General features: G+C 41.8%; 1 protein-coding gene across 1 annotated transcript in view; it reads left to right on the forward strand.

The window, feature by feature from the left end:
- Positions 1 to 22,620, forward strand: part of CBX1 (chromobox 1) — a gene marked incomplete in the record, with an annotated part of 70,799 nt that overhangs the window by 2,296 nt on the left and 45,883 nt on the right. Inside the window, 1 exon segment of the mRNA XM_073608065.1 lies at positions 12,987 to 13,156. Within this exon segment, the coding sequence (XP_073464166.1) occupies positions 13,044 to 13,156 (113 nt within the window).

Raw genomic sequence — 22,620 nt, forward strand, 5'->3', positions numbered from 1 at the left:
GGTATCTATTTACTCAATGCAACCTCATCCTTTTATATTTTACCAAAAAATGTGGGTAATTTTATTGCGGTTGTTTGCCCTAAACTTCACGTTGATGGTGGTTTGTTTTTTTTTTTTTTTTTTTTTTTTTCTGAAATTTTGCATTTCCTAGACCTTTTGTGGTAATATCGTGTGACAAAAAAAATGGAGCTACCACTATTTTATTCTTTAGGGTATCTGCTTTCAGAAAATATATAATATTTGTGGGTTTTGTGTAATCCTCAGGCCTAAAATAAAATAAAATAATATCTTAGACATGTGCAAAAACCGGCTCTGGCAGCAAAAGGGGGCAGAGGTTTTTAGGCTCCTGGATAGTATGTGGGCAGTGGAAAGCTTTATAGCTGCCTGGTTGTATGTGGGCAGAGAATTTATTTTTCAGTGCCAAAAATTGTATGTGGGCAGAGGATGGGTTTATTGGTGCCAGCCTTTTATGTCACACATATATAATCCTCTGCTGCCCACATACAACCCTGGCACCCATAAACTAAACCTAGGGCTGAATTTGGGCAATAGAAGGATTCATTGGAGCCAGGGTTGTATGTCGATAGAGGATGTTTTTTTTCAGTTTCAGAATTGTATGTGGACAGAGGATGGGTTTGTAGGTGCCGAGGTTGTATGCCGGCAGAGGTTTTTTTTTTTTTTTTTTTTTTTTCGGTGCCAAGAATGTTTGTTAAACGAATCCTCTATTGGTCCCAGGCTTGTGTATGGGCAACAAAGGGGGTTTATTGGAGCCAGGGTTATATGTGGGTGGAGGATGGGTTTATCAGTGCCAGAATTGTGTGTAGCTTGGAAGAGGAGGTGTAGATCGTGCTAGATTGACTCGATCAGTCAGTGTTGTAAGGTTATGGGCAGATGGAAAGAATTGGTTTCCAGAGGTCTGTGCCCAGTTTGAGGAAGAGGTTTGGGCTTGGGCTGCTACCTCGGGGTTCGGCCTTAAGATCGACTCCGTTTGTATTGAGAAAGAAGGAAAAGTAAAGGAGCACCCGGTATCCAGTGAAGTTAAATAATAAGGGTATTTTATTTGAAGTTTTAGCAATAAAAAGAGGTCAATGTGTTTTGGGGGACTAAGGACTCCCTCTTCATCAGGGCTGCTAATAGAAGTGGTTATGGAATAATCCTGTTGGAGGGTGCATTTGGCACACAAATCGGACCGCTAGATGTCCACAACGCTGGCTGTGTGTTCAGAGGCAGCAATTGTGTGTAGGCACTGGATGGTTTTTAGGTGCAATGGTTGTAAGTGGGTAATGGATGGGTTTATAGATGCCAAGGTTGTATGTGGGTAGAGGATGGGTAAATTTACACCAGTATTTTTAGTTAGATTAGTGTCGTGTGCCAGAGAGTTGACATAATTTGTCTTTTGACTTATTTGTATAAAATTGTTAAACTGAGCAAACATTGATTATGATGAGTGTGATGGCTTTTTGAGCACCCCTTGCACTGAGCCTTATATAACACGTCAGACCAGTTTGTGTGCGGTACTTTGTGATCCATTTTGGCTCTGAGTCAGCAAAGCAATAAAAAAAAAAAAAAACTTCCTAGGCTACTAGAACAATAGTTTTTTTGACTAGAGATGATTAAACTCCACTCTGCTGCTGAAATATGCTACCACACCAATGTATAACTACTAACACCACATTCACACTAAAAGTGGACTTTTATGTAGAAAAAGAGACAATCTTAAATAGTGATTTTCCTTGAGGGCAGGGACTGATGTAAATGAATAATAAATATGTAAAGTGCTGTGTAAATTGATGGCGCTATATAAATACTTGTAATACAATAAAACCTTGGATTGTGAGCATAATTCATTCCAGAAACATGCTTGTATATCAAAGCAAATTTCCCCATAAGAAATAATGGAAACTCAGATGATTCGTTCCACAACCATTTATTCATAAGTCCTTCAGTTTATAGTCCTTATAAAAAGATTATAGCAATATGATAGGTTGTGTAACCATAAAATGTCCATCCACAAATGGCAGCCTCTACAAGGGGATTAGAAGCAAAATTCAGCAGTAGCTACAGGGTATAAAAGAGGAGAGGCGCCTTGAAGGCTCCGTTTACATGTAGGCGTTGCTATTTTACAGGTGTTTTTTTGGGCATTTTTTTGCAACATTTTTATACAGGCGTTTTGAATTTTAAAAGGTCACCAATGTAAAAGAATTAAAATGCCTGTAACCTGCCAAAAAAAACTCATGTACTTTTTTTGGGCGACAGGCGTTTTGCTTTAGGCGACAGAACGCTCAGATGTCAACAGGGGCCTTTGAAATGAATGGGATTTGTCTTGTTGGGCGTTTTTAGAGCTGAGGCTTGGAGCAGAAAAATGGGCAAAAACTCTTATGCCGCGTACACACGAGCGGACTTTTCAGTATCAAAGGTCCGACGGTCTTTCCGACAGACTTTCGACGGAGTTACGAAGGACTTTCGGACGACCGGACTTGCCCACACACTAAAGTCCGTTGGTTTGAACGTGATGATGTACGAAGGGACTAGAATAAGGAAGATTATAGGCAGTAGCCAATAGCTGCCCTTGCGTCCCTTTTTTTTTGTCCGTCGGACCAGCATACAGATGAAGGGGTTTTTCGACCGGACTCGAGTCCGTCGGAAAGATTTGAAACATGTTCCAAATCTAAAGTCCTTTTGATTTTCAACAGAAAGTCAGCTGAAGGTCCAATGAAGCCCACACACGGTCGGATTGTCCGGGTTCGTTCCGTTGGACCAGTCTGGTCGTGTGTACACGGCTTTAGGTGTGAACGGAGCCTAAGTGTAGCGATATGGTTACATTTAATGAAGGTACAACATTTAGCGACTCGCATGGTTAATGATGATTAAAAGAGGCACATGACACAGGCATGGTAAAGCTGTCCACATAGACCATCCCCCGCACCACCGGCTCTCACCAGTCTGCAATCATGACCAGGAAGACTACCCTGCAGGAGAGCGATCTGAAAGCGTGGCTTGAACCACAGCGTGTAAGGGATGACGTCGATGGTGGTGTGGAGGATGGTTTATATGGACGGCTTTACCCCGGATATCTCCATACTTAGATGTGTCTGTTTTAATCATCAACCATGTGAGTTGCTAAATGTTGTACCTTCATTAAATGTAACCAAATTGCTACACTTAGAGGCGCCTCTCTTCTCTTTTATACTCTGTTGTGACATGACGCTACTTGGTTATCAAGACATCGCTTGTATATCAAGTCAAAATTTACTTAAAAATTTTGCTGGTCTTGCAAAACGCTCTCAAACCAAGGTCTTACTCTACTTGAAAACCTGCAGGCATGTTAATACAGAAGAGAGGTGCTATGTCTGCGTTCTTACCTGTCTGTTTGCAATGTAAACAGAGCTGCACATGCTCGGCTTAGTGTACAATTTCAGCATCTGCCGATATGAATGAACTCCCACGTAATCATGGCAGTGATGTCATCTCGGCCCTACCCAACCCATCTAAAGGGCCAAAAATCGAACCCCAGAGGAAGACCAACTGAAGAGGTCAGCAGCTGGCAAGGGAGTTTGTGGACACTGCAGCACTGGAGTGGATGTGAGTTTTTACGATTGTTTCAGGCTTGAGCATTTATTTATTTTTTTGAGCCAATGGAAAGTTAGTTACTAGGCAAAAGAAGCGCATAAGGTGTGTTTTTACCCTGGTTTTTAGGCACTCCCATTGTTGAAGTCTGCTGGGGTAAAAAACGCTATACGCGGCCCCATACTTTTTTGAGCGAAAGCTTCGAACAATACTACTCTCAGTTGTGAAGGGTACCATTGAATATAATAAAAATTTTACACCTTGCTGCCTTGTTTGTCGCGTCACATCATACCATGAGTAATGTTTGTCGTTTTAAAGTGAATCTTGACTCAGAAAAAAGTGAATAACTGAGGAGCGAACCAGCAGTACCAGGGGGAGGAGGGAGTAACAGGACTGGTGCCTATAGGTCCGACGCAGAGGCGCTAATGGAGTCCGGAACCAGTGTTTTAGCCACATGCAACACGCTGCAGTACCAGCATGGATTTGGGGGCCACAGCAAGTGGCACAGGCACCAGCAAAAGACCCAGGCAAGGGGCAGATGTGTGTTCTGCTCTCTTTTTTACTTTTGGATCTCTCTATCTCCATCTCTTCAATAGGATTTGAGTTTGGTTTCCCCCTGGTGGCAAGGCCTGTCTGGGCACATGAGGCTTTTGGGTTTCTCACTGTGCACCTGTGGTGAGCATATTGGTAAAGTTCAGGCTGACTCTCACTAGGATAGTTCTGTTTTCTGTTTTTTATTTTTCCCCTTGTCACGGCAGGCCAAGAGCTCTGAACCGGGGGGTTAAAAGAAAATGCCTTTCATGCAAATGTGAAGGCTGGAAAAAGACACTATGTCAAGAATGCATTGACTCTTTAGATAAAGCGGAGTTCTGCTTAAAAAAAAAAAAAAAATACAAAAAACAAATTTCAAAAAAAAAAAAAAAAAAAATTAAGTCAGCAGCTACAAATACTGCAACTGCTGACTTTTTTTTAATAATCGGAAACATACCTGTCCCAGGGTCCAGTGATGCGAAGGAACGAAGCCCTGCTCGTCTCTCCCTCCTCTCTGCGGCACCGGCATTGACGCTGTGGGTACCCGCATGCCATGACTGGCTGGGCAATCATCTGGGACCTGTGACGTGTCCCAGATGATTGCTGAGAGGGAGGGGTGATCTCCCTTCCGGTGCCATGGTGCGCCGGGAGGAGGTGAGAGCTGGAACCCTCTAAATAAGACTTATGACTTTTTGATGGGAGGTCATCGAAATTATTTCTCGGGTCACTGCTTTAGAAGTTCGCCTCATGATACCAGCCTGTCTTCTTGGATTAATGGAGTGCATTGTACCACCAGCAGAATTCAGAACTTTGAGTGTGCTCTTATTTTATGCCATAAAGGTGATTATCCTCAGAAAAAATGGACATGCTCAGCCATGTATGAATGCAGAGCATGTCCAGAGAAGTTACCTAAAGTATGGAACTGTTGGTTTGACTCTGTACAGTTGACCCAGTTATTACACCATTTGGTAGTATTTGCTGTACTATCTTCTCACCTGCTCTTTCTTTATTGAATGGTTGTATTGCTATTGTACCCTTTTTATAAGATTTTGTCTGCCTCTAGATGAGAGTTGTGTAGAGTGCTGTTAAGGATGTGTTGTCCTATTTGGGCATGGTCTTCTGATGTCCGCAGGTTGCAGGTTTTCCTTTCTGTTCTTGCCCATGCTGAAAATTGAGATGGTATCCTTCTCCCTCTGAAATTTTTAGATTGTACCCCACACTTCTCAGCTTTAGTTTTGGGCCACATGCTACTTGTATACAAGCAGCCACCTTCTGTACTTAAAATGTTACTAGACCCACAACAGTAAAATCAGCCTGTGTATGCAGTAAAGCATGCTTGTCCTCCGCATTGTGTAAAAAGACTGTTTGAGCCTGTCTTCTCTGTTCCTCTCCTTCCTTTACTGTTCCCAATCCATCTGCTGATAGTACAGAGCCTTGGGGGCACTCTGCACATGCTCAGTTTGTTGTGTATTGCTAGTGAGATTTTGTTTTTTGGGAGGGTATATGTGATCAGCACAGGACCAATGCAGCACTGCCTAGACAGAGAGCCAGGGGTCATGTAGCCCATTAGGGCAGTCGGATAAGAATGAAAACGCCTCCTACAAGCTTTAGCCAGTGCTCAGCCGGACACTGATAGAAGTCACAAGACTGCTATATACCTCTGATGAGAGAGACACACTTGCTATCATTACATGAAAGTAAGGTTCATAATATAACCTAGATTACAAGTTCTTTAGTTTTACTCAAGTTAGTTGATGCAAAAACGACTACATCTAGTATTGTGTATGACCTCCATGATTTGTGAGGACAGCACCAAGGCTTCTAGGCATGGTATGAACAAGTTGGTGACATATCGCAAAATCTATCTTTTTCCATTCTTCAAGAACAACCTTTTTTAGAGGCTTGATGGAGAGTGATGCTCAACTTGTCTCTTCAGAATTCCCCATAGGTGTTCCATTGGGTTCGGATCAGGAGACATACTTGGCCACTGAATCCTTTTCACCCTGTTCCTCTTCAGAAATACAACAGTGGCCTTAGGTGTGTGTGTGTTTTGGATCATTGTCAAGTTGGAAAAGTGCACGACGACCAAGCACACAGAGTGATGGTAGCATCTTCTTTTTCAATATAGAGCAGTACATCTGTGAATTCATGATATCCTTAATGAAATGCAGCTTCCCGAAACCAGCAGCACTCATGCAGCCCCACAGAAGGACGCTGCCACCACCATGTTTCACCGCTTGCCAACCAACGCACACCAATGTACGTCGTCAGAATGGCGCTGATAGGTAAAAGGGCATACAGGTACGTCCCCTTTAAGGAGCAGTGTCGCAGGAACGCAGTCTCCGTGACCGCGGGTCCCGCGGACTCCATGTCCGCCGGGTGCCCGCGATCGTGTCACGGAGAGGAAGAATGGGGAAATGCTTTTGTAAACAAAGCATTTCCCCGTTCTGCCTAGTGACAGGACAGTGGTCACAGCTCTCTCTCATCGAGCGCAGTGATCACTGTCCTGTGTGTTGAAGTCCAGCCCCCTAACAGTTAGAATCACTCCCTAGGACACACTTAATCCCCTTCACTGCCCCTAGTGGTTAACCCCTTCACTGCAAGTGTCATTTACACAGTAATCAATGCATTTTTATAGCATTGATCGCTGTATAAATGACAATGGTCTCAAAAATAGTGTAAAAAATGTCCGATGTGTCCAGCATAATGTCGCAGTCCCGAAAAAAAAACGCACATCGCTGCAATTACTAATAAAAAAAAAAAAAAAAAAAAAAAATTTAAAACAAAAATGCCACAAAACATGATCCAAAAAAAGACGACAGATGATGGTCAGTTTTTCTTTGCATGCTAGTCACATATCGAAAATGGAGAGGTTACTAGATTTACGAAAATTCTCGTATGACAGAATAAAAAATCAGAATGAAAATCGTACGTTCTGGTATCATACGAGAAATTTTCATGCTTGTCCGATTGGATGAACTGTTGTGATCGGCTCTCGAAAGCTCTATACTAACGTTCTGATTTATCGTACGATCGCTTAGAAACCGGAATTTTTTTTGTCCGATTTTCGGATTGTGTGTAAGAACCATTAGGAGAGACTTCCTTCATGGAAGACACCCATGCATGCCATTCCTCTGTAGTGTGTGCCGTATTTTGTCACGGGAAACAATCACCCCAGTTTGGCTTTCTACTTGTAGTATAGTGTCAAAATCTGTTGGGGTGTACTCATTTATGTTGAGCACTGTATATAGAATTTTATTTTTATTTTTTAAAGCAAATTCTTTTATTTTTTTTTATTTTTCTTGTAAGGTTGCCTCTGACATCATATTCAGATGGCATTCAAAGGTCATCCCTTTGATCTTCATATGTTTGTAACAGAATAAATAAAAAATAACAATGTAACTTTTGTATCCTACTTCTGAACAATGTTTACAAACCGTTTTGTAGCATTTACAGTAGCTACTACAGCTGCTGTATTCAGCAAATCTAAGCTGTTCATTGATTGCTGAAAATTGCTGGTAGGAATAATAGGAGGGGGAGCACACCCAAGATAAAAGACTGGTCAATCTCTCTTCCTGTCTGCTAGACTAAGAAATATATAAACTAGTCTAGTGATGTACAAATTAGAAAAATCATGTACTCCCGGTGTGGATTTGATTTAAATCAAGCCAATTTAAATCTTTAGTAAAAAGGCTTAATTTAAATCCATAATTTTTAAAGAGCAACTGTCATTTCTGTCCCGCAGCAGCTCCTCCTCTGATCCGCTGTTGACTCACCGACAGTCCTATTCACTTTAATGGTACCTCTGGTGATGTGGCAGCGACACAACAAGGTGAGGGATGTGGCAGCAGCAGGTGAGGTGATGCCCGCTAACAGGCGCTGGCCTGATGGATCTGAAATGACAGGTGCTCCTTAAATGTAAGGACTCATTCTTGCTGGTAGTTAGAATCTTTTAATATTTACAAACAAAATGAAGGTTTCCTATTTAGAATAAGCTGCCAGGTTAGTAAAACAACGATATTAGAACCGATTCAATCATATAGTTTGTAGTGTACATATATTTGCAAAACAACGGGATAAAGGAATATTCCTGAACTTTGTTTTATTTCATGGTTACTGTGAAATTGTGTGACTGCATCAATGCAGTGCATGTTATCTCAGCTTACAGGGCTTGGATTCATTGAATGAGTTTGCCAAAAAATGTAAGTATTGCAGAATACACGGCCTCATGCTACATAACTAAGCTCCATTTCTTCCTGAAAAAATAGATTATTAATGTATCTTAAATGGAAAACTATCTTTAGATAGATTTTTACTCCAAAAGCATTTTATAAAATGTGAAATTTGCTAACCCCCCCCCCCCCCAAAAAAAATATATAAATTTATATGATTTTATATTTGATAAAAATTGTATTTAAATAAAAAAAAATCCTTAAAAAAAAAAATAATTGATATATTTTTTTTTATTATTATTAACTTATTAGATAGATATATATATATATATATATATATATATATATATATATATATATATATATATATACACCCACCCACCCACCCTTGTGTACTCCTTTATCTAGATTTCATGCACATGAACGGTTGGCTGGATTCTTGAATGGTTCTCCATATAACAAAATATATGGATATTGGATAGTGATGTATGTGGTTAAGAATGTAGGCATTAAATCATCACTAATCACTGTATTTTACTGCCTGGCAGTAAGAATAACCTTTTTATATATGTCATTTACAAGTATACATGCAATTTTTTTTTTTTTTTTTAAAGCCTATATATATATATATATATTAGTGTTAGTGGCTTAGAAATGAAATAATTTGCACGTATACTTGTAAATTACATATATAAAGGTTATTCTTACTGCCAGGCAGTAAAATAAAGTGATATATATTATTCTATAGCTCTTCTTTTTTTTTTTTTTTATATAGTATATTGTCAAAAGTTATTGCTAGGCATCCCAGTTTTAGTCTGTAGGATTCAATATGGAGTTGGCCCACCCTCGCAGTCTCTGCTCTAATTCATCCCATCTCTATCAGGTTGAGGTCAGAACAGGGTCTCTAAGATATGGATGAGCATGTTTGGGTCAGAGGAACTTGACTGGCCTGCACAGTGTCCTGATTTCAACCTAATAGAACACCTTTTGGGATGAATTAGAGCGGAGACTGCGAGCCATGCCTTCTCATCCACATCAGTGCCGTACCTCACAAATGCACTTCTGGAAGAACGGTCAAACATTACCGTAGACTCGCTCCTAGACCTTGTGGACAGCCTTCCCAGAAGAGTTAAACCTGTTATAGCTGCAAAGGGTGGGCCAACTCTATATTGAACCTTATGGACTAATGCTGGCCATACACTATACGAAAAATCGGCCGAAAAATCGTTCGAATGGACACTTCGTTCGTTTTTCGGCAAGTTAGTGGGTATAAATCGATAATCGTTTGTGACGTTTTTGTGGAAAAAAAACGAACGGCATGTTTGGAAAATTTCTGCCGAACGTACGATAAATTGCAAGGTTAATGTGTTTCCCGTCCGAACTTTCTGCACTAGGTATATGTAAAAAAACGAACACAAAATTATTTATTCATGTCCACTGAACAGATTATCGGTCATTATATGATGGCACGATCGTTTGCGGTCACGGTCGAACGTTCGTTTTTCGAAAAGGGGTTCGGCCGATTTTCTGTATAGTGTATGGCCAGCATAAGACTGGGATGTCATTAAAGTTCATGTGCGTGTAAAGGCAGGCGTCTCAATACTTTAGACAATGTGTGTGTGTGTGTGTATATGTATGTATATGTATGTGTGTGTGTGTGTATATATGTGTATATATATATATATATATATATATATATATATATATATATAATATATATATATATAATATTTTATAATTTTACCCATCGCAGCATTTGAATTTCTGTCCATATATCCCTGAGATTTACACACCTCTACCACACAGTACAGCCCTGTCTGGCAGGGCAGGAGACCTGATTTTTCTCCACTGAGGGTAAATCATGCAGATGTCACACTTGTAGACCTGTGGTTTGTGAGTTCGTGCTAGAATACTAAAGGAGAACACTCATCTGCTTTGTATGTATTGCACAATATGCCGTGCGAGGTTGTACATTCGTAACTGCTGCCACTTGTGTTTTCACATGCTTATGGGCATATTCTCCAAAATGTAAAGGATGTAGAGTATGGTGGGGTTTTTTTTTGTTTTTTTTTTAAATCTTCAGGCCTAAAAAATAATTTTTAAACCATTGCAAGCCACTGTGCAAAAATACCTCTGCATGAAAAGGCTTAAAAGATATACAGTGGGGACGGAAAGTATTCAGACCCCCTTTAAATTTTTCACTCTTTGTTATATTGCAGCCATTTGCTAAAATCATTTAAGTTCGTTTTTTCCCTCATTAATGTACACACAGCACCCCCACCCCACAGAATTGTTCACATTTTTGCAGATTTATTAAAAAAGAAAAACTGAAATATCACATGGTCTTAAGTATTCAGACCCTTTGCTGTGACACTCATATATTTAACTCAGATGCTGTCCATTTCTTCTGATCATCTTTGAGATGGTTCTACACCTTCATTTGAGTCCAGCTGTGTTTAATTATACTGATTGGACTTGATTAGGAAAGCCACACACCTGTCTATATAAGACCTTACAGCTCACAGTGCATGTCAGAGCAAATGAGAATCATGAGTTCAAAGGAACTGCCTGAAGAGATCAGAGACAGAATTGTGGCAAGGCACAGATCTGGTCAAGGTTACAAAAAAATTTCTGCTGCACTTAAGGTTCCTAAGAGCACAGTGGCCTCCATAATCCTTAAATGGAAGACGTTTGGGACGACCAGAACCCTTCCTGGAGCTAGCCGTCCGGCCAAACTGAGCTATCGGGGGAGAAGGGCCTTGGTGAGCGAGGTAAAGAAGAACCCAAAGATCACTGTGGCTGAGCTCCAAAGATGCAGTCAGGAGATGGGAGAAAGTTGTAGAAAGTCAACCATCACTGCAGCCCTCCACCAGTCAGGGCTTTATGGCAGAGTGGCCCAGTGGAAGCCTCTCCTCAGTGCAAGACACATGAAAGCCCGCATGGAGTTTGCTAAAAAAAAACACCTGAAGGACTCCAAGATGGTGAGAAATAATATTCTCTGGTCTGATGAGACCAAAATAGAACTTTTTGGCCTTAATTCTAAGTGGTATGTGTGGAGAAAACCAGGCACTGCTCATCACCTGTCCAATACAGTCCCAACAGTGAAGCATGGTGGTGGCAGCATCATGCTGTGGGGGTGTTTTTCAGCTGCAGGGACAGGACGACTGGTTGCAATCATGGGAAACATGAATGTGGCCAAGTACAAGGATATCCCTGGATGAAAACCTCCAGAGTGCTCAGGACCTCAGACTGGGCTGAAGGTTTACCTTCCAACAAGACAATGACCCTAAGCACACAGCTAAAATAAAGAAGCAGTGGCTTCACAACAACTCCGTGACTGTTCTTGAATGGCCCAGCCAGAGCCCCGACTTAGACCCAATTGAACATCTCTGGAGAGACCTAAAAATGGCTGTCCACCAACGTTTACCATCCAACCTGACATAACTGGAGAGGATCTGCAAGGAGGAATGGCAGAGGATCCCCAAATCCGGGTGTAAAAAACTTGTTGCAACTTTCCCTAAAAGACTCATGGCTGCATTAGATCAAAAGGGTGCTTCTACTAAATACTGAGCAAAGGGTCTGAATACTTAGGACCATGTGATATTTACGTTTTTCTTTTTTAATTAATCTGCAAAAATGTCAACAATTCTGTATTTTTCTGTTAATATGGGGTGCTGTGTGTACATTAATGAGGAAAAAAATGAACTTAAAAAAAATTATTTTAGCAAATGGCTGCAATATAGCAGAGTGAAAAATTTAAGGGGATCTGAATACCGTATTTATCGGTGTATAACACGCACTTTTTCCCCCTTAAAATCGTGGGTGCGTGTTATACGCCGATCCCCTCTAATTGTGATCTATCGGCGGCGATCGCCGCCGACATTCACATAGTGTGTAGTTTTAAATATGGCGCCGCGGAGTTCGGAGGGACTCGGCAGAGCTGAACGAGCGCCGCCTAAATCACAGTGACGGGGCGGATCCGTGATACACATAGTCGAGTGTTCTCCGCTCTTTCCGGCGCCGCTCACAGTCACGCCCAGTCCCGCCATTGGACCTGTGTTATGTCCATCATAGGGCGGTACTGTGAGTGGCGCCGGAAAGAGCCGAGTACACTCGACTATGTGTATCTCGGCGGCGTTCGTTCAGCTCCGCCGAGTCCCTCCGAACTCCGGAGGGCCATATTTAAAACACATAGCATGTAGTATGTCGGCGGCGATCTGTCCAAGCATGGACACTGGGGGCAAGGCTGCACTGACCACTGGGGCAAAGCTGCACTGACATGGCTGCACTGACATGGCTGCACTGACATGGCTGCACTGACATGGCTGCACTGACATGGCTGCACTGACATGGCTGCACTGACATGGCTGCACTGACAAGGCTGCACTGACAAGACTGCACTGGGGCAAAACTGCACTGGCAAGGCTGCAATGACACTAACAAGGCTGCAGATGGACACCATATGGCTGCATTGATGGGCATTTTAATGTAAGTTTTTTTTCCTTAAAATTCTCTCCTAAACTTGGGGTGCGTGTTATACGCCGATAAATAAGGTACTTTCCGTCCCCACTGTATACTGAAATTTTAGGAATATTTGGTTTAGTCGGTATCAGCAGCTGTGCAAATGTACTCTTCAATAAATGCAATGGTTTGTTTGTGTTTTAAAATTTTTTTTTTTTTTAATTATTTTTATTTTTTTCTTTCCTTACCTTCCAGGCCCACTAAACCAGGAAACTGGCGACCGCTACAGGAAAGAAACAAAACAAAAAGAAAATGGAAGAAGTGGCAGATGAAGAGGAGGAGGAATACGTGGTGGAGAAAGTCTTGGATCGGCGGGTTGTTAAAGGAAAAGTTGAATATCTGCTGAAGTGGAAAGGTTTCTCAAAGTAAGTACTTTAATCATGGAGGCTTGTCCATAATATAACTGATATAGTGTATGTATCTGAAACAGAGAAACTGAACATTTAGTGAATGCATACTAAATGATAAAACCTAAGATGCATATTAAGACTTAGGCCTCATGCACACTGGATGTTAAAATAACGTTCTAAAAACGTCAGTAGCTTTGCAGTGAGTTTTTCAATGTCTTTGCAATAGCGTTTTTTAGCATTATTCCGCGATAACATTTTAGCGTTTTTTTTTTTTTTTTTTTTTTTTATGGATCAAAAATGTTAAACACTGGTGAGCAACGTTTTTGAGCGTTTATCAGCATCAGAGCGTTTTTACAGCTGAAAAACAAACCTCTCTAAGAACCCACTAGTTTTGGGGTTTTTTTTTTTTACTGCTCAAAAACGCCACTGCCAAAAACTGCTGATAACAGCCTATGTGTGCATGGACACATAGGATAACATGATGGAGAGTTTAATGACTGTAGAAAAAAACGCCTACAGCCAAAAACAGCAGCTGTAAAAACGTCCAGTGTGCATGAGGACTTAAAGCGGAGTTCCACCCACATTTTTCACTCCTCACTATGCAGCACTAATGTGCATCCTTAAAATGAATCGGCAATTTATTTATTTTTTTTCTGTTCACTTACCTGATTTATGCCTATCTCTAATTTCACTTCCTCCTCTAGGGGGCCGTGGCGTTGCGCGTCATTTCTGGTTTTACGTTGGCTCCTAGGAGATCTTGGTCAGCTTGGCATCGCACGGCTCCAGTAACATTTAACATTGGCGTCTATGGAAAATCTTGGTCAGCTTGGCATGGCTGTGCCATGCCAAACTGACCACAATCGCACTGCACATGCGCGAGATCGGTAGGTGCATGCTGGGTAGCCAGCATGCACGGAATCTAGGAAGGACACTGTGGCTTCAGATGCCCACACTGGAGATGGCCGCGCTGTGCAGAAACTTCACAAAGTAAGAAAATAATGCTGCACAAATAGAAAACTGGGCATAGTTTACAGCGTACCTTTTGTTACGTTGCACGAGGCATGAGTATTCTAGGGGTATTTTTATCTTTAAAAGTCATATTTCGGCCGGAACTCCGCTTTAAGATGATAAACTTTTTAGGAAAGGTGTTGTATTTTAAATAGTATTCCATTTCTGGGTTAGACATATCTGGCATGGAGCAGAAATCAGGAAAATGTTTTACAAACTTTAGTAGTTTTCTATATTTGTACACCACCTAATACTAGAAACTAATATTGGAGCAGAATACACTAGGAAGAATACTGTGCTGAGATCTGGTGGTATTTATTAAAATTTGTGCTCTTCTCTCTAAATCAGCAGTCAGGTCTGTCCAGGAAAAGTCATGTTAGAGTAGCACATAGCTAACAATTTCGATTCCCATTGAAAAACCCTGTTTGGCTGTGAAAAAAAACCAAAAACTGGCATTTATGAGGCAACAGTATCGCCTCCCGAATGCCTGTCAACTGCACCTGTACAGCTCTCTGAAAAGCGATCAACCACAAATTGCTTCTCAGAGTACAATACAGGGGTAAATTAAGCCTAAATCTGTTACAAACCTGTACAAATATGTCAGTTTGCTGCCCAAGATCACCAATACACAGAAAAACTGTTGCTTAGACTCTGACAGGCATTCAGATTTGTACATTTATCACTAATTTTCTCCATAAATGTCCCTGAAGGCAGATTTAGTTACGGCATGGATTGCGTTCAGATCCCTTTTCAGAGACGTTTCACAGGCGGAGAGGAGGCAATATGTCACCACCTCATCACCTGCTTAACCTCTTAAGTATTGCACTGCCCCCCACCACAGCAGTTGCACCACTGCCCCATTCACTCAATGGGTCACGTTCAGTGGGTGGTAGTGCCCACCAAATGCAACAGGGTGTATAGTTGCTGCTGCAAAGCATCGTGGCTTTGGCATGCCTACACCCCCGGCCACTGCCTTTGCAGCTAAAGGGGAATGGTTGGGGTAGGTAACTCAACTGTGTGGTTTTTTTTTTTTCTGCCCCCCAACTTGCAAGTGTAAACAAGTTCTCAAGGGACTTTGCTCTTGAACATCAGGTAAGGGTGTGGTGTGTGTTTTTTTTTTTTTTTTTTTTTTTTTTTGAAATATATAGACAATTGTCAATGTTGTTTATGTTTTCTCATCACACAGGCAGTAATATGTTTTGATGAGCTTGGCTTTTTATTTTCCTGTTTTTCCACAAATACATTAAATTCAGATTATTTTCTTTCTCATTTCAAAAATACAAACGTGTTACCATTTTCATTGTGTTGATAGCTATCCCTTTTCTTTTGTGCAGTTACCAGAGAAAAAATAACTAGAAAGGATTTCAAAACCGAATGAATGAAAAAAAGATTGATACTGCATATGTGGTGTTCAAAGATAATTCAAATGTAATCAATGCACAACTCCATGACTTGTATATCGTCTACATTTCTGTCTTGTCTTTATACACACCTAGCAGCAGGCATCCTCCATGTACACTATTCTAAAAACCTTTTCCCCCCTGAAATCAGATTGGTGGTGCTCCCCAATCTGATAGGTGGCTAATGGCAATGACATTCTACTTTCTTAGAGCTCGCTCACACGGGCAGAAATGAACACTGCTTTTGGATGCAGACAGTTTTGTACACATCTAAATGCAGCACTGTAGTAATCAACGAGCCAATACACACAGCTCTGTCTGCACATGAAAATGTGCGCTGCTACAGTCATATTGATGTCAGTTGGGATGCAGTAGCTGCACGAACACAGCAGCTGCTTCCCGTTTGTCAGTGGTGCAGGTGCACGACCCCGACCGCATACAATGTGCAGATGTTAAATTGGGAGCAGTAGTGGCCTGTGCAGCTGCTGCATCCCAATTTACATCAATTGAACTTCCTGGTCGGGGATGCATGGAACACTTGTGCATCCCTGTGTGGATAAGCACGGCCCCACACGGGTGTACTTTGAGGTATGCCCTGTGTGAACCAAGGCCTTATTGTGTTTTTTTTTTGTTTTTGTTTTTTTTACATACAGCCCTGCTTGGGGAGGCTTGCTGAGATTACAAGGGTCTAATCGAGCCCCTGATGTCTCTCCCTTTTTTTTTTTTTTTTTTTTGAGACAGAGAAAGGCACTGCAGATGAATAAACAGAAGGTGCTCTGTACATAGACTCCCTGTTCATTCACAAACTGAAAACCTAGTAAACAGAGGGGACAAATACGAGTGGTGGGGGCATTTTATAGCGGGTGCAAGCAGATGGTTGAGGGAATGTGGAGCTGTGATGGAATCAGAGGGGCATAGCAGCTGTGGTGGGGAGGGGGGGGTCACTCTTTAGGTGAAGAGCTGCCGTCAGCGGCTTGCCAGCCACTGATCACATCTATTCTTTTATTCAGCAGAGTTTGATTAACAGCTCTGCTATTAGTTGTGATCATGAGCTTACAGCAGTAGGGGGAATGCAGCTAACAGCTGGAAATGGTTCTGTAGGTCTGTACACTGTCCAGCAGCAAAAGGGTTAAAAAGTTATGAATGTCGGGGGGGAACAGTGTGGAATAATTTGTTGATCAAGTGACTACTGTGATTTACTGTCACATATGGTAATTAGGAGCCATTCCCACCAGCAACCCATAGTTAGTCCAGACTCAGAGCGGTCTTTGACATCTCAGTCTCTATTCCAAGAGCACACAGTGAGTGCGCCTTCAGCACAGAAACATCATTCGCCCAGCAACACATGTGCAGCTTGTGCGAGTTTAAGTCCATCCTTTTGCTTTTGCGTATGTGTGTTATGCAGGCGGCAAGAGGTTAAGCAGACTTGTAAGAACAATATATCTTCAAACCCACCACATTAACCTGTTCTGGGCACCCTCAAACACCTGTACTTGTAGACCCCTTTCACGTTGAGGCATTTTAGCGCTAAAAATAGCACCTGTAAAGCGCCAGAAAACTGCCTCTCAAGCCCGAGTGCTTTCATACTGGGGCGGTGCGCTTGCAGGACAGGAAAAAAGTCCTGCAAGCCTCAACTTTGGGGAGGTGTATACACCGCTTCCACACTGCCCCTGCCCATTGGAATGAATGGGCACCGATTCGGAAGCGCCTGAAAAGCGATTCAGAAGCGCTGCATTACGGGCGCTTGTAACCCATTTTTAACCCCTTCTTGGGGGTAAAAGTGCTTCTGAAACGAGCAGCGCTTTACCACTAACGCCGGCACCGCCCCAGTGTGAAAGTAGCCTTAGTGCATTTACCGCCACCTTTTTCTAAAATATTTGCGTATGTAGATAATTGTAAGAGATCGATTTACTTCTTCACAATGCAGCACCGAATGATATAGGTAAGGAGAAAGGGTGCGTGGAATTATCACTAGCTTTTGTTGGCTGCTACTTGTGTTTGCCTGTGTCAATGAGGGAGCCGGGGCAGAGGTAAGTATAGGCATCAGAGGGGTTGGGGAATATTTTTACTGACAATTTAACGCAAAACTCTAGTTATCCTGTTCATGCTGTGATGTCATTTATGTCTGACTCGCCTGGCTGTTTGCCCTCCTCCAGCGCTGACAAATAACAGCTGTTGCTAGTCGCTGTCTATTAAAGTAAATAAACAAAAACACCAAGCGCAATAATGTTCTAGCATGACATATACAATCAAATAAGTGTAAATCAAATGTATGTGAATGCACGTGCAATTAATTAAATAAAAATTGTTAGATTGACAATGATATCAAGCTGCTATCAATTATATAGTGGTCAGAATCCCCTAAAAATTAAAACATATAACATAGATTGATGCACTCTGATACAAAGTTCAATCAATGTGAGAAAATAATTTTTTGTGCTAAAAAACCAATGTGAAAAAAATTGCTACCAAAACGCTAAAAAATCGCATATACATAAAATCGCAAATATATGAAAAAATCGCAAATATTTAAAAACTGTGTTCCTCCAGTTATGCAAATCCACTGGAAGTGGTGCGATATCTCCAAAGTAAACTAAGCAACAATTGTGTATAGATATACTAAAAATGCGTTTGCAAATAGTAATCAATCCAAATTAGTGCCAATAAATAAACAAATTAGATACATTCCCTGTGATAAGTGTTGAATCCTCCGTAATAAAAAATAAACAAATGATATGCTTATAAAGGTGCAATACATATACAATTGATGAGTATAAATAGTGCCAATAGAATCTGATTAAATATAGATGATTAAATTCATGAGATAGGATAAGTAACAGGCGACAGCTCAATCCCCAGCAATCTGGGACATCTGGACTCCTGCAGCACTTATCTGTTCACCTTCTGAGCTATTTCTTCCACAGCCACAATGAATGGTAATTTTCTCAGTATCAAGTGGTTTTATGTAAAATAAACAAAGAGAGAAAACATTGCGCAATATTGTTACAATAAAAGTTCACAGGCAAAACAGCACAGTGATCAACTCACGTGTGCCCGACTTGTTTTAGGCATGCAGATAAGAAGATCTCTGCTGGCTTGTAAGGACAAGGCTTGCTGCGCAAGCTGCTACTGCTTGATACAATGAATTCAGCAGACTGTGTCCTAAGCTCCTTCCACGCGTTAGGAGCTTAGGACACAGTCTGCTGAATTCATTGTATCAAGCAGCAGCAGCTTGCGCAGCAAGCCTTGTCCTTACAAGCCAGCAGAGATCTTCTTATCTGCATGCCTAAAACAAGTCGGGCACACGTGAGTTGATCACTGTGCTGTTTTGCCTGTGAACTTTTATTGTAACAATATTGCGCAATGTTTTCTCTCTTTGTTTATTTTACATAAAACCACTTGATACTGAGAAAATTACCATTCATTGTGGCTGTGGAAGAAATAGCTCAGAAGGTGAACAGATAAGTGCTGCAGGAGTCCAGATGTCCCAGATTGCTGGGGATTGAGCTGTCGCCTGTTACTTATCCTATCTCATGAATTTAATCATCTATATTTAATCAGATTCTATTGGCACTATTTATACTCCTCAATTGTACATGTATTGCACCTTTATAAGCATATCATTTGTTTATTTTTTTATTACGGAGAATTCAACACTTATCACAGGGAATGTATCTAATTTGTTTATTTATTGGCACTAATTTGGATTGATTATTATTTGCAAACGCATTTTTAGTATATCTATACACAATTGTTGCTTAGCTTACTTTGGAGATATCACACCACTTCCAGTGGATTTGCATAACTGGAGGAACACAGTTTTTAAATATTTGCGATTTTATGTATATGCGAATTAATTTTTTTTTTTTTTTTTTTTTGCGTTTTGGTAGCAATTTTTTTCACATTGGTTTTTTTAGCACAGTCGCTGTCTATTGCTGCCCCCTTTTTTCTGGGTTCCAGTCATTCCTCTTCCACTATTGGGCAGTTACTTGCACCCAGCTGCATTCTTGTCATCTTGCAGATGCCAGGAATGTAGGCTGTACTGGGCAGGTGAAGCAGGCAGTGTACACAAGATTAAGAATTGCTGAGAGATGAGGGAAAGGGGCTTTCAGCATCTAGTTTGAAAGTAAAATGTTTTGCTGTAAGCTGTTCAGGTTCATTTGTACATCCAGTGATTTATGATTTTGGCTGTGTAGGTACACTCCAAAAAAAGTTATACTTTTATCTGCTGTGCTTCCTAATTCTGAGCTTGACAACACATGCTCACTTATTACCATCACTGTCTGTAGCTGTTGTACAAGGAGGGCTGAACAAAGCCATGTGGCACCCTAACACATAAAACTGTGAAAGGCTTGATAAATCTGGCTATAATTTAGGAACATCTATAGTTGGTAATCAGTACTTTCTTAGTGATTGTAAAGGCTAAAGGTTTTTTACCTTAGTGTGTTCACTGCATTAAGGTAACCTATTGTCAGGTCCCCCTAAATACTTTGCCTGATCGTGATCCAGCACTGTCCCTGAGAGTAGTGGGGCTCTGCTCTCTCTTTCTCTCCCCCCCTCCTCACTGGACTCAGAGCAGTGGGAGCCATTGGCTCCTGATGCTGTCAATCAAATCCAGTGATGACGGAGCGGAACCGAGCCGCACACTGTGTGTATCAATGGACACACTGCATGTGGCTCGGGATCAAGTCTACAGGTGTGCCACAAAAGAAAGCGGCTTCCTATGTTGGCACACGGAGAAGAGGAGGAACCCAGAGCACCTTTTTTGGTATGTGAATACAGGTAATGATGAAGGTGGCCACAAAATTTGGGCAATATAATGATGGAAGAATAACCATTCTTTTTAATAGTACAGTTCAAGATTGAACTAGTGGTAGATGGCAGTTGGGCGAAGGCCGCAGTTGAAAGAACATAAAATATAGTTTAGGGTGGGAGGTGAAAGATCAATTGAAAGGTCATTAGGGGTGGTTCACACCAGAACACGGCAGGTGTGGGAAAAGCCCATTCCGTTTGCATTTCCCACACCGCAGGTGATCGCACTGGCCTTGCAATCTGCATGAGGGTGCCAATTTATGGTTAACCACTTGAATACCAGGCACTTAGACACCTTCCCGCCCAGACCAATTTTCAGCTTTCAGCGCTGTCGCAATTTGAATGACAATTGCGCGGTCATGTTACACTGTACCCAAACAAATTTTTTATCATTTTGTTCCCACAAATAGAGCTTTCTTTTGGTGGTATTTGATCACCTCTGCGGTTTTTATTTTTTGCGCAACAAATAAAAAAAAAAGACAGAAAATTTCGAAAAAAAACAAGTTTTTCTTTGTTTCTGTTAAAATGTTTTGTAAATAAGTACGTTTTCTTCTTCAATGATGGGCACCGATGAGGTGGCACCAATGAGGTGGCACTGACGGGCACTGATGATCGGCACTGATAGGTGGCACTGATGGGCACTGGTATGCGGCAGTGATGGGCACTCGTAGGTGGCATTGATTGGTACATTGATGGGCACCGATGGGCACTGACAGGTGGCACCAATGGGCACTGACAGGTGGCACCAATGGGCACTGACAGGTGGCACCGATGGGCAATGACAGGTGGCACTGATAAAATATATTGGGGGCATTGCTGGGCAGATCTGGAACATAATGGTGCCGATTGGTGGGCACTGATTGGCACAGATTGGGCACATGTGGATGGCCATGGGGTACGTACCTGGCCATCCACATGTTGCCCCTTCCCTGGTGGTCCTAGTGGCGATCCCTGGTGGTCCAGTGTGGTGATCTGAGGGGGGGCTGCGCTGATAAACAATCAGCGCAGACCCCCCCCTGTCAGGAGAACCGCCGATTGGCTCCCCTCTACTCGCGTCTGTCAGACGCTAGTGAGGAAAAGCCGATCAACGGCTCTTCCCATTGACAGCGTGATCAGCCGTGATTGGACACGGCTGATCACGTGGTAGAGAGCCTCCGCCGGAGGCTCTTTACCAAGATCGGTGTAGCAGTGTGTCAGGCTGACACACCGCTCCGCCGATCGCCGCGATGCACGCCCCGGCATGTTATCCTGCTGGACGTCATATGACGTCCAGTCAGGATAACGGAACCACTTCCCGGACGTCAATCCGCTATAGGGCGGGCGGGAAGTGGTTAATGACACCCTAAACGCATTGCGTTGGCAGGCAGCAAATCACATGGTACCGCAGTACCATGCAGTTTGGTGCATTCACTACTTTTCCCATGTTCTAATCTGTTGCAAAATTTCACCACATGGGAACGAAGCACACGTTCTTGGTGTGAACCGGCCATAAAACCAAAGGTTTAATTTATTTCGGCTTACCAAATGTTGCGGCTGTATTGGTTCTCTTTTTCAAGCTAAGAACATTTTTGTCAAGTACGAAAATAACCTGTTGATCTTGCCAGAACTGCAGTGTCCTTGTCATTTCGTGTGAGCTTAAAAGAAAGCACACAGAAACCTTATCGTAGTTTTGTAACTACTATTCCCATCAACCTGCCTTGGAGATGAACAAACGCAAACATTTTTGAAGTTCAGCCTATGTGACAACCATGGCTGCCCTCATAGATACAATGGGGCAAATGAGTGTAAACACAAAGACAGGAAGTTATAAAAAAAAAAAAAAAATTAACAGCCTGAAATTGGAGACTTTTACAGTTCCGGTTTTGGGTTTAGAAATGCTGTAAAGAAGAACTCCAGGAAGAAAACTTTATTTTTTACCAAAAAAAAAAGTTAAAGGCATTGTACACTTTCAAATGTTTTTGTTTTTAACTAGTTGGTGTAGTTGCATCCCTTGTCATTTTTGTTTACCTTAACATTTAAATGGTGGGTTCATATGATGTGGCGCAGTTTGTAGTGTCATGGCAGATCGATTTGTATTCATTCACCTAGCATGTCTCTGTTCACTAAAGGGTCAAGCAGCTTCTTGTAGCAGGTCACAAGCCATGCCTCACCATTTCCTCCATGTAGTATCACAAATGTGGGTGTGTATGTATGTGTGTGTGTTATATTATACAGTTTGTGCTCATAAGTTTACATACCCTGGCAGAATTTATGATTTCT

This window comes from Aquarana catesbeiana, linkage group LG12 (assembly GCF_042186555.1).
Source record: "Aquarana catesbeiana isolate 2022-GZ linkage group LG12, ASM4218655v1, whole genome shotgun sequence".
NCBI classification, from domain to species: domain Eukaryota; kingdom Metazoa; phylum Chordata; class Amphibia; order Anura; family Ranidae; genus Aquarana; species Aquarana catesbeiana.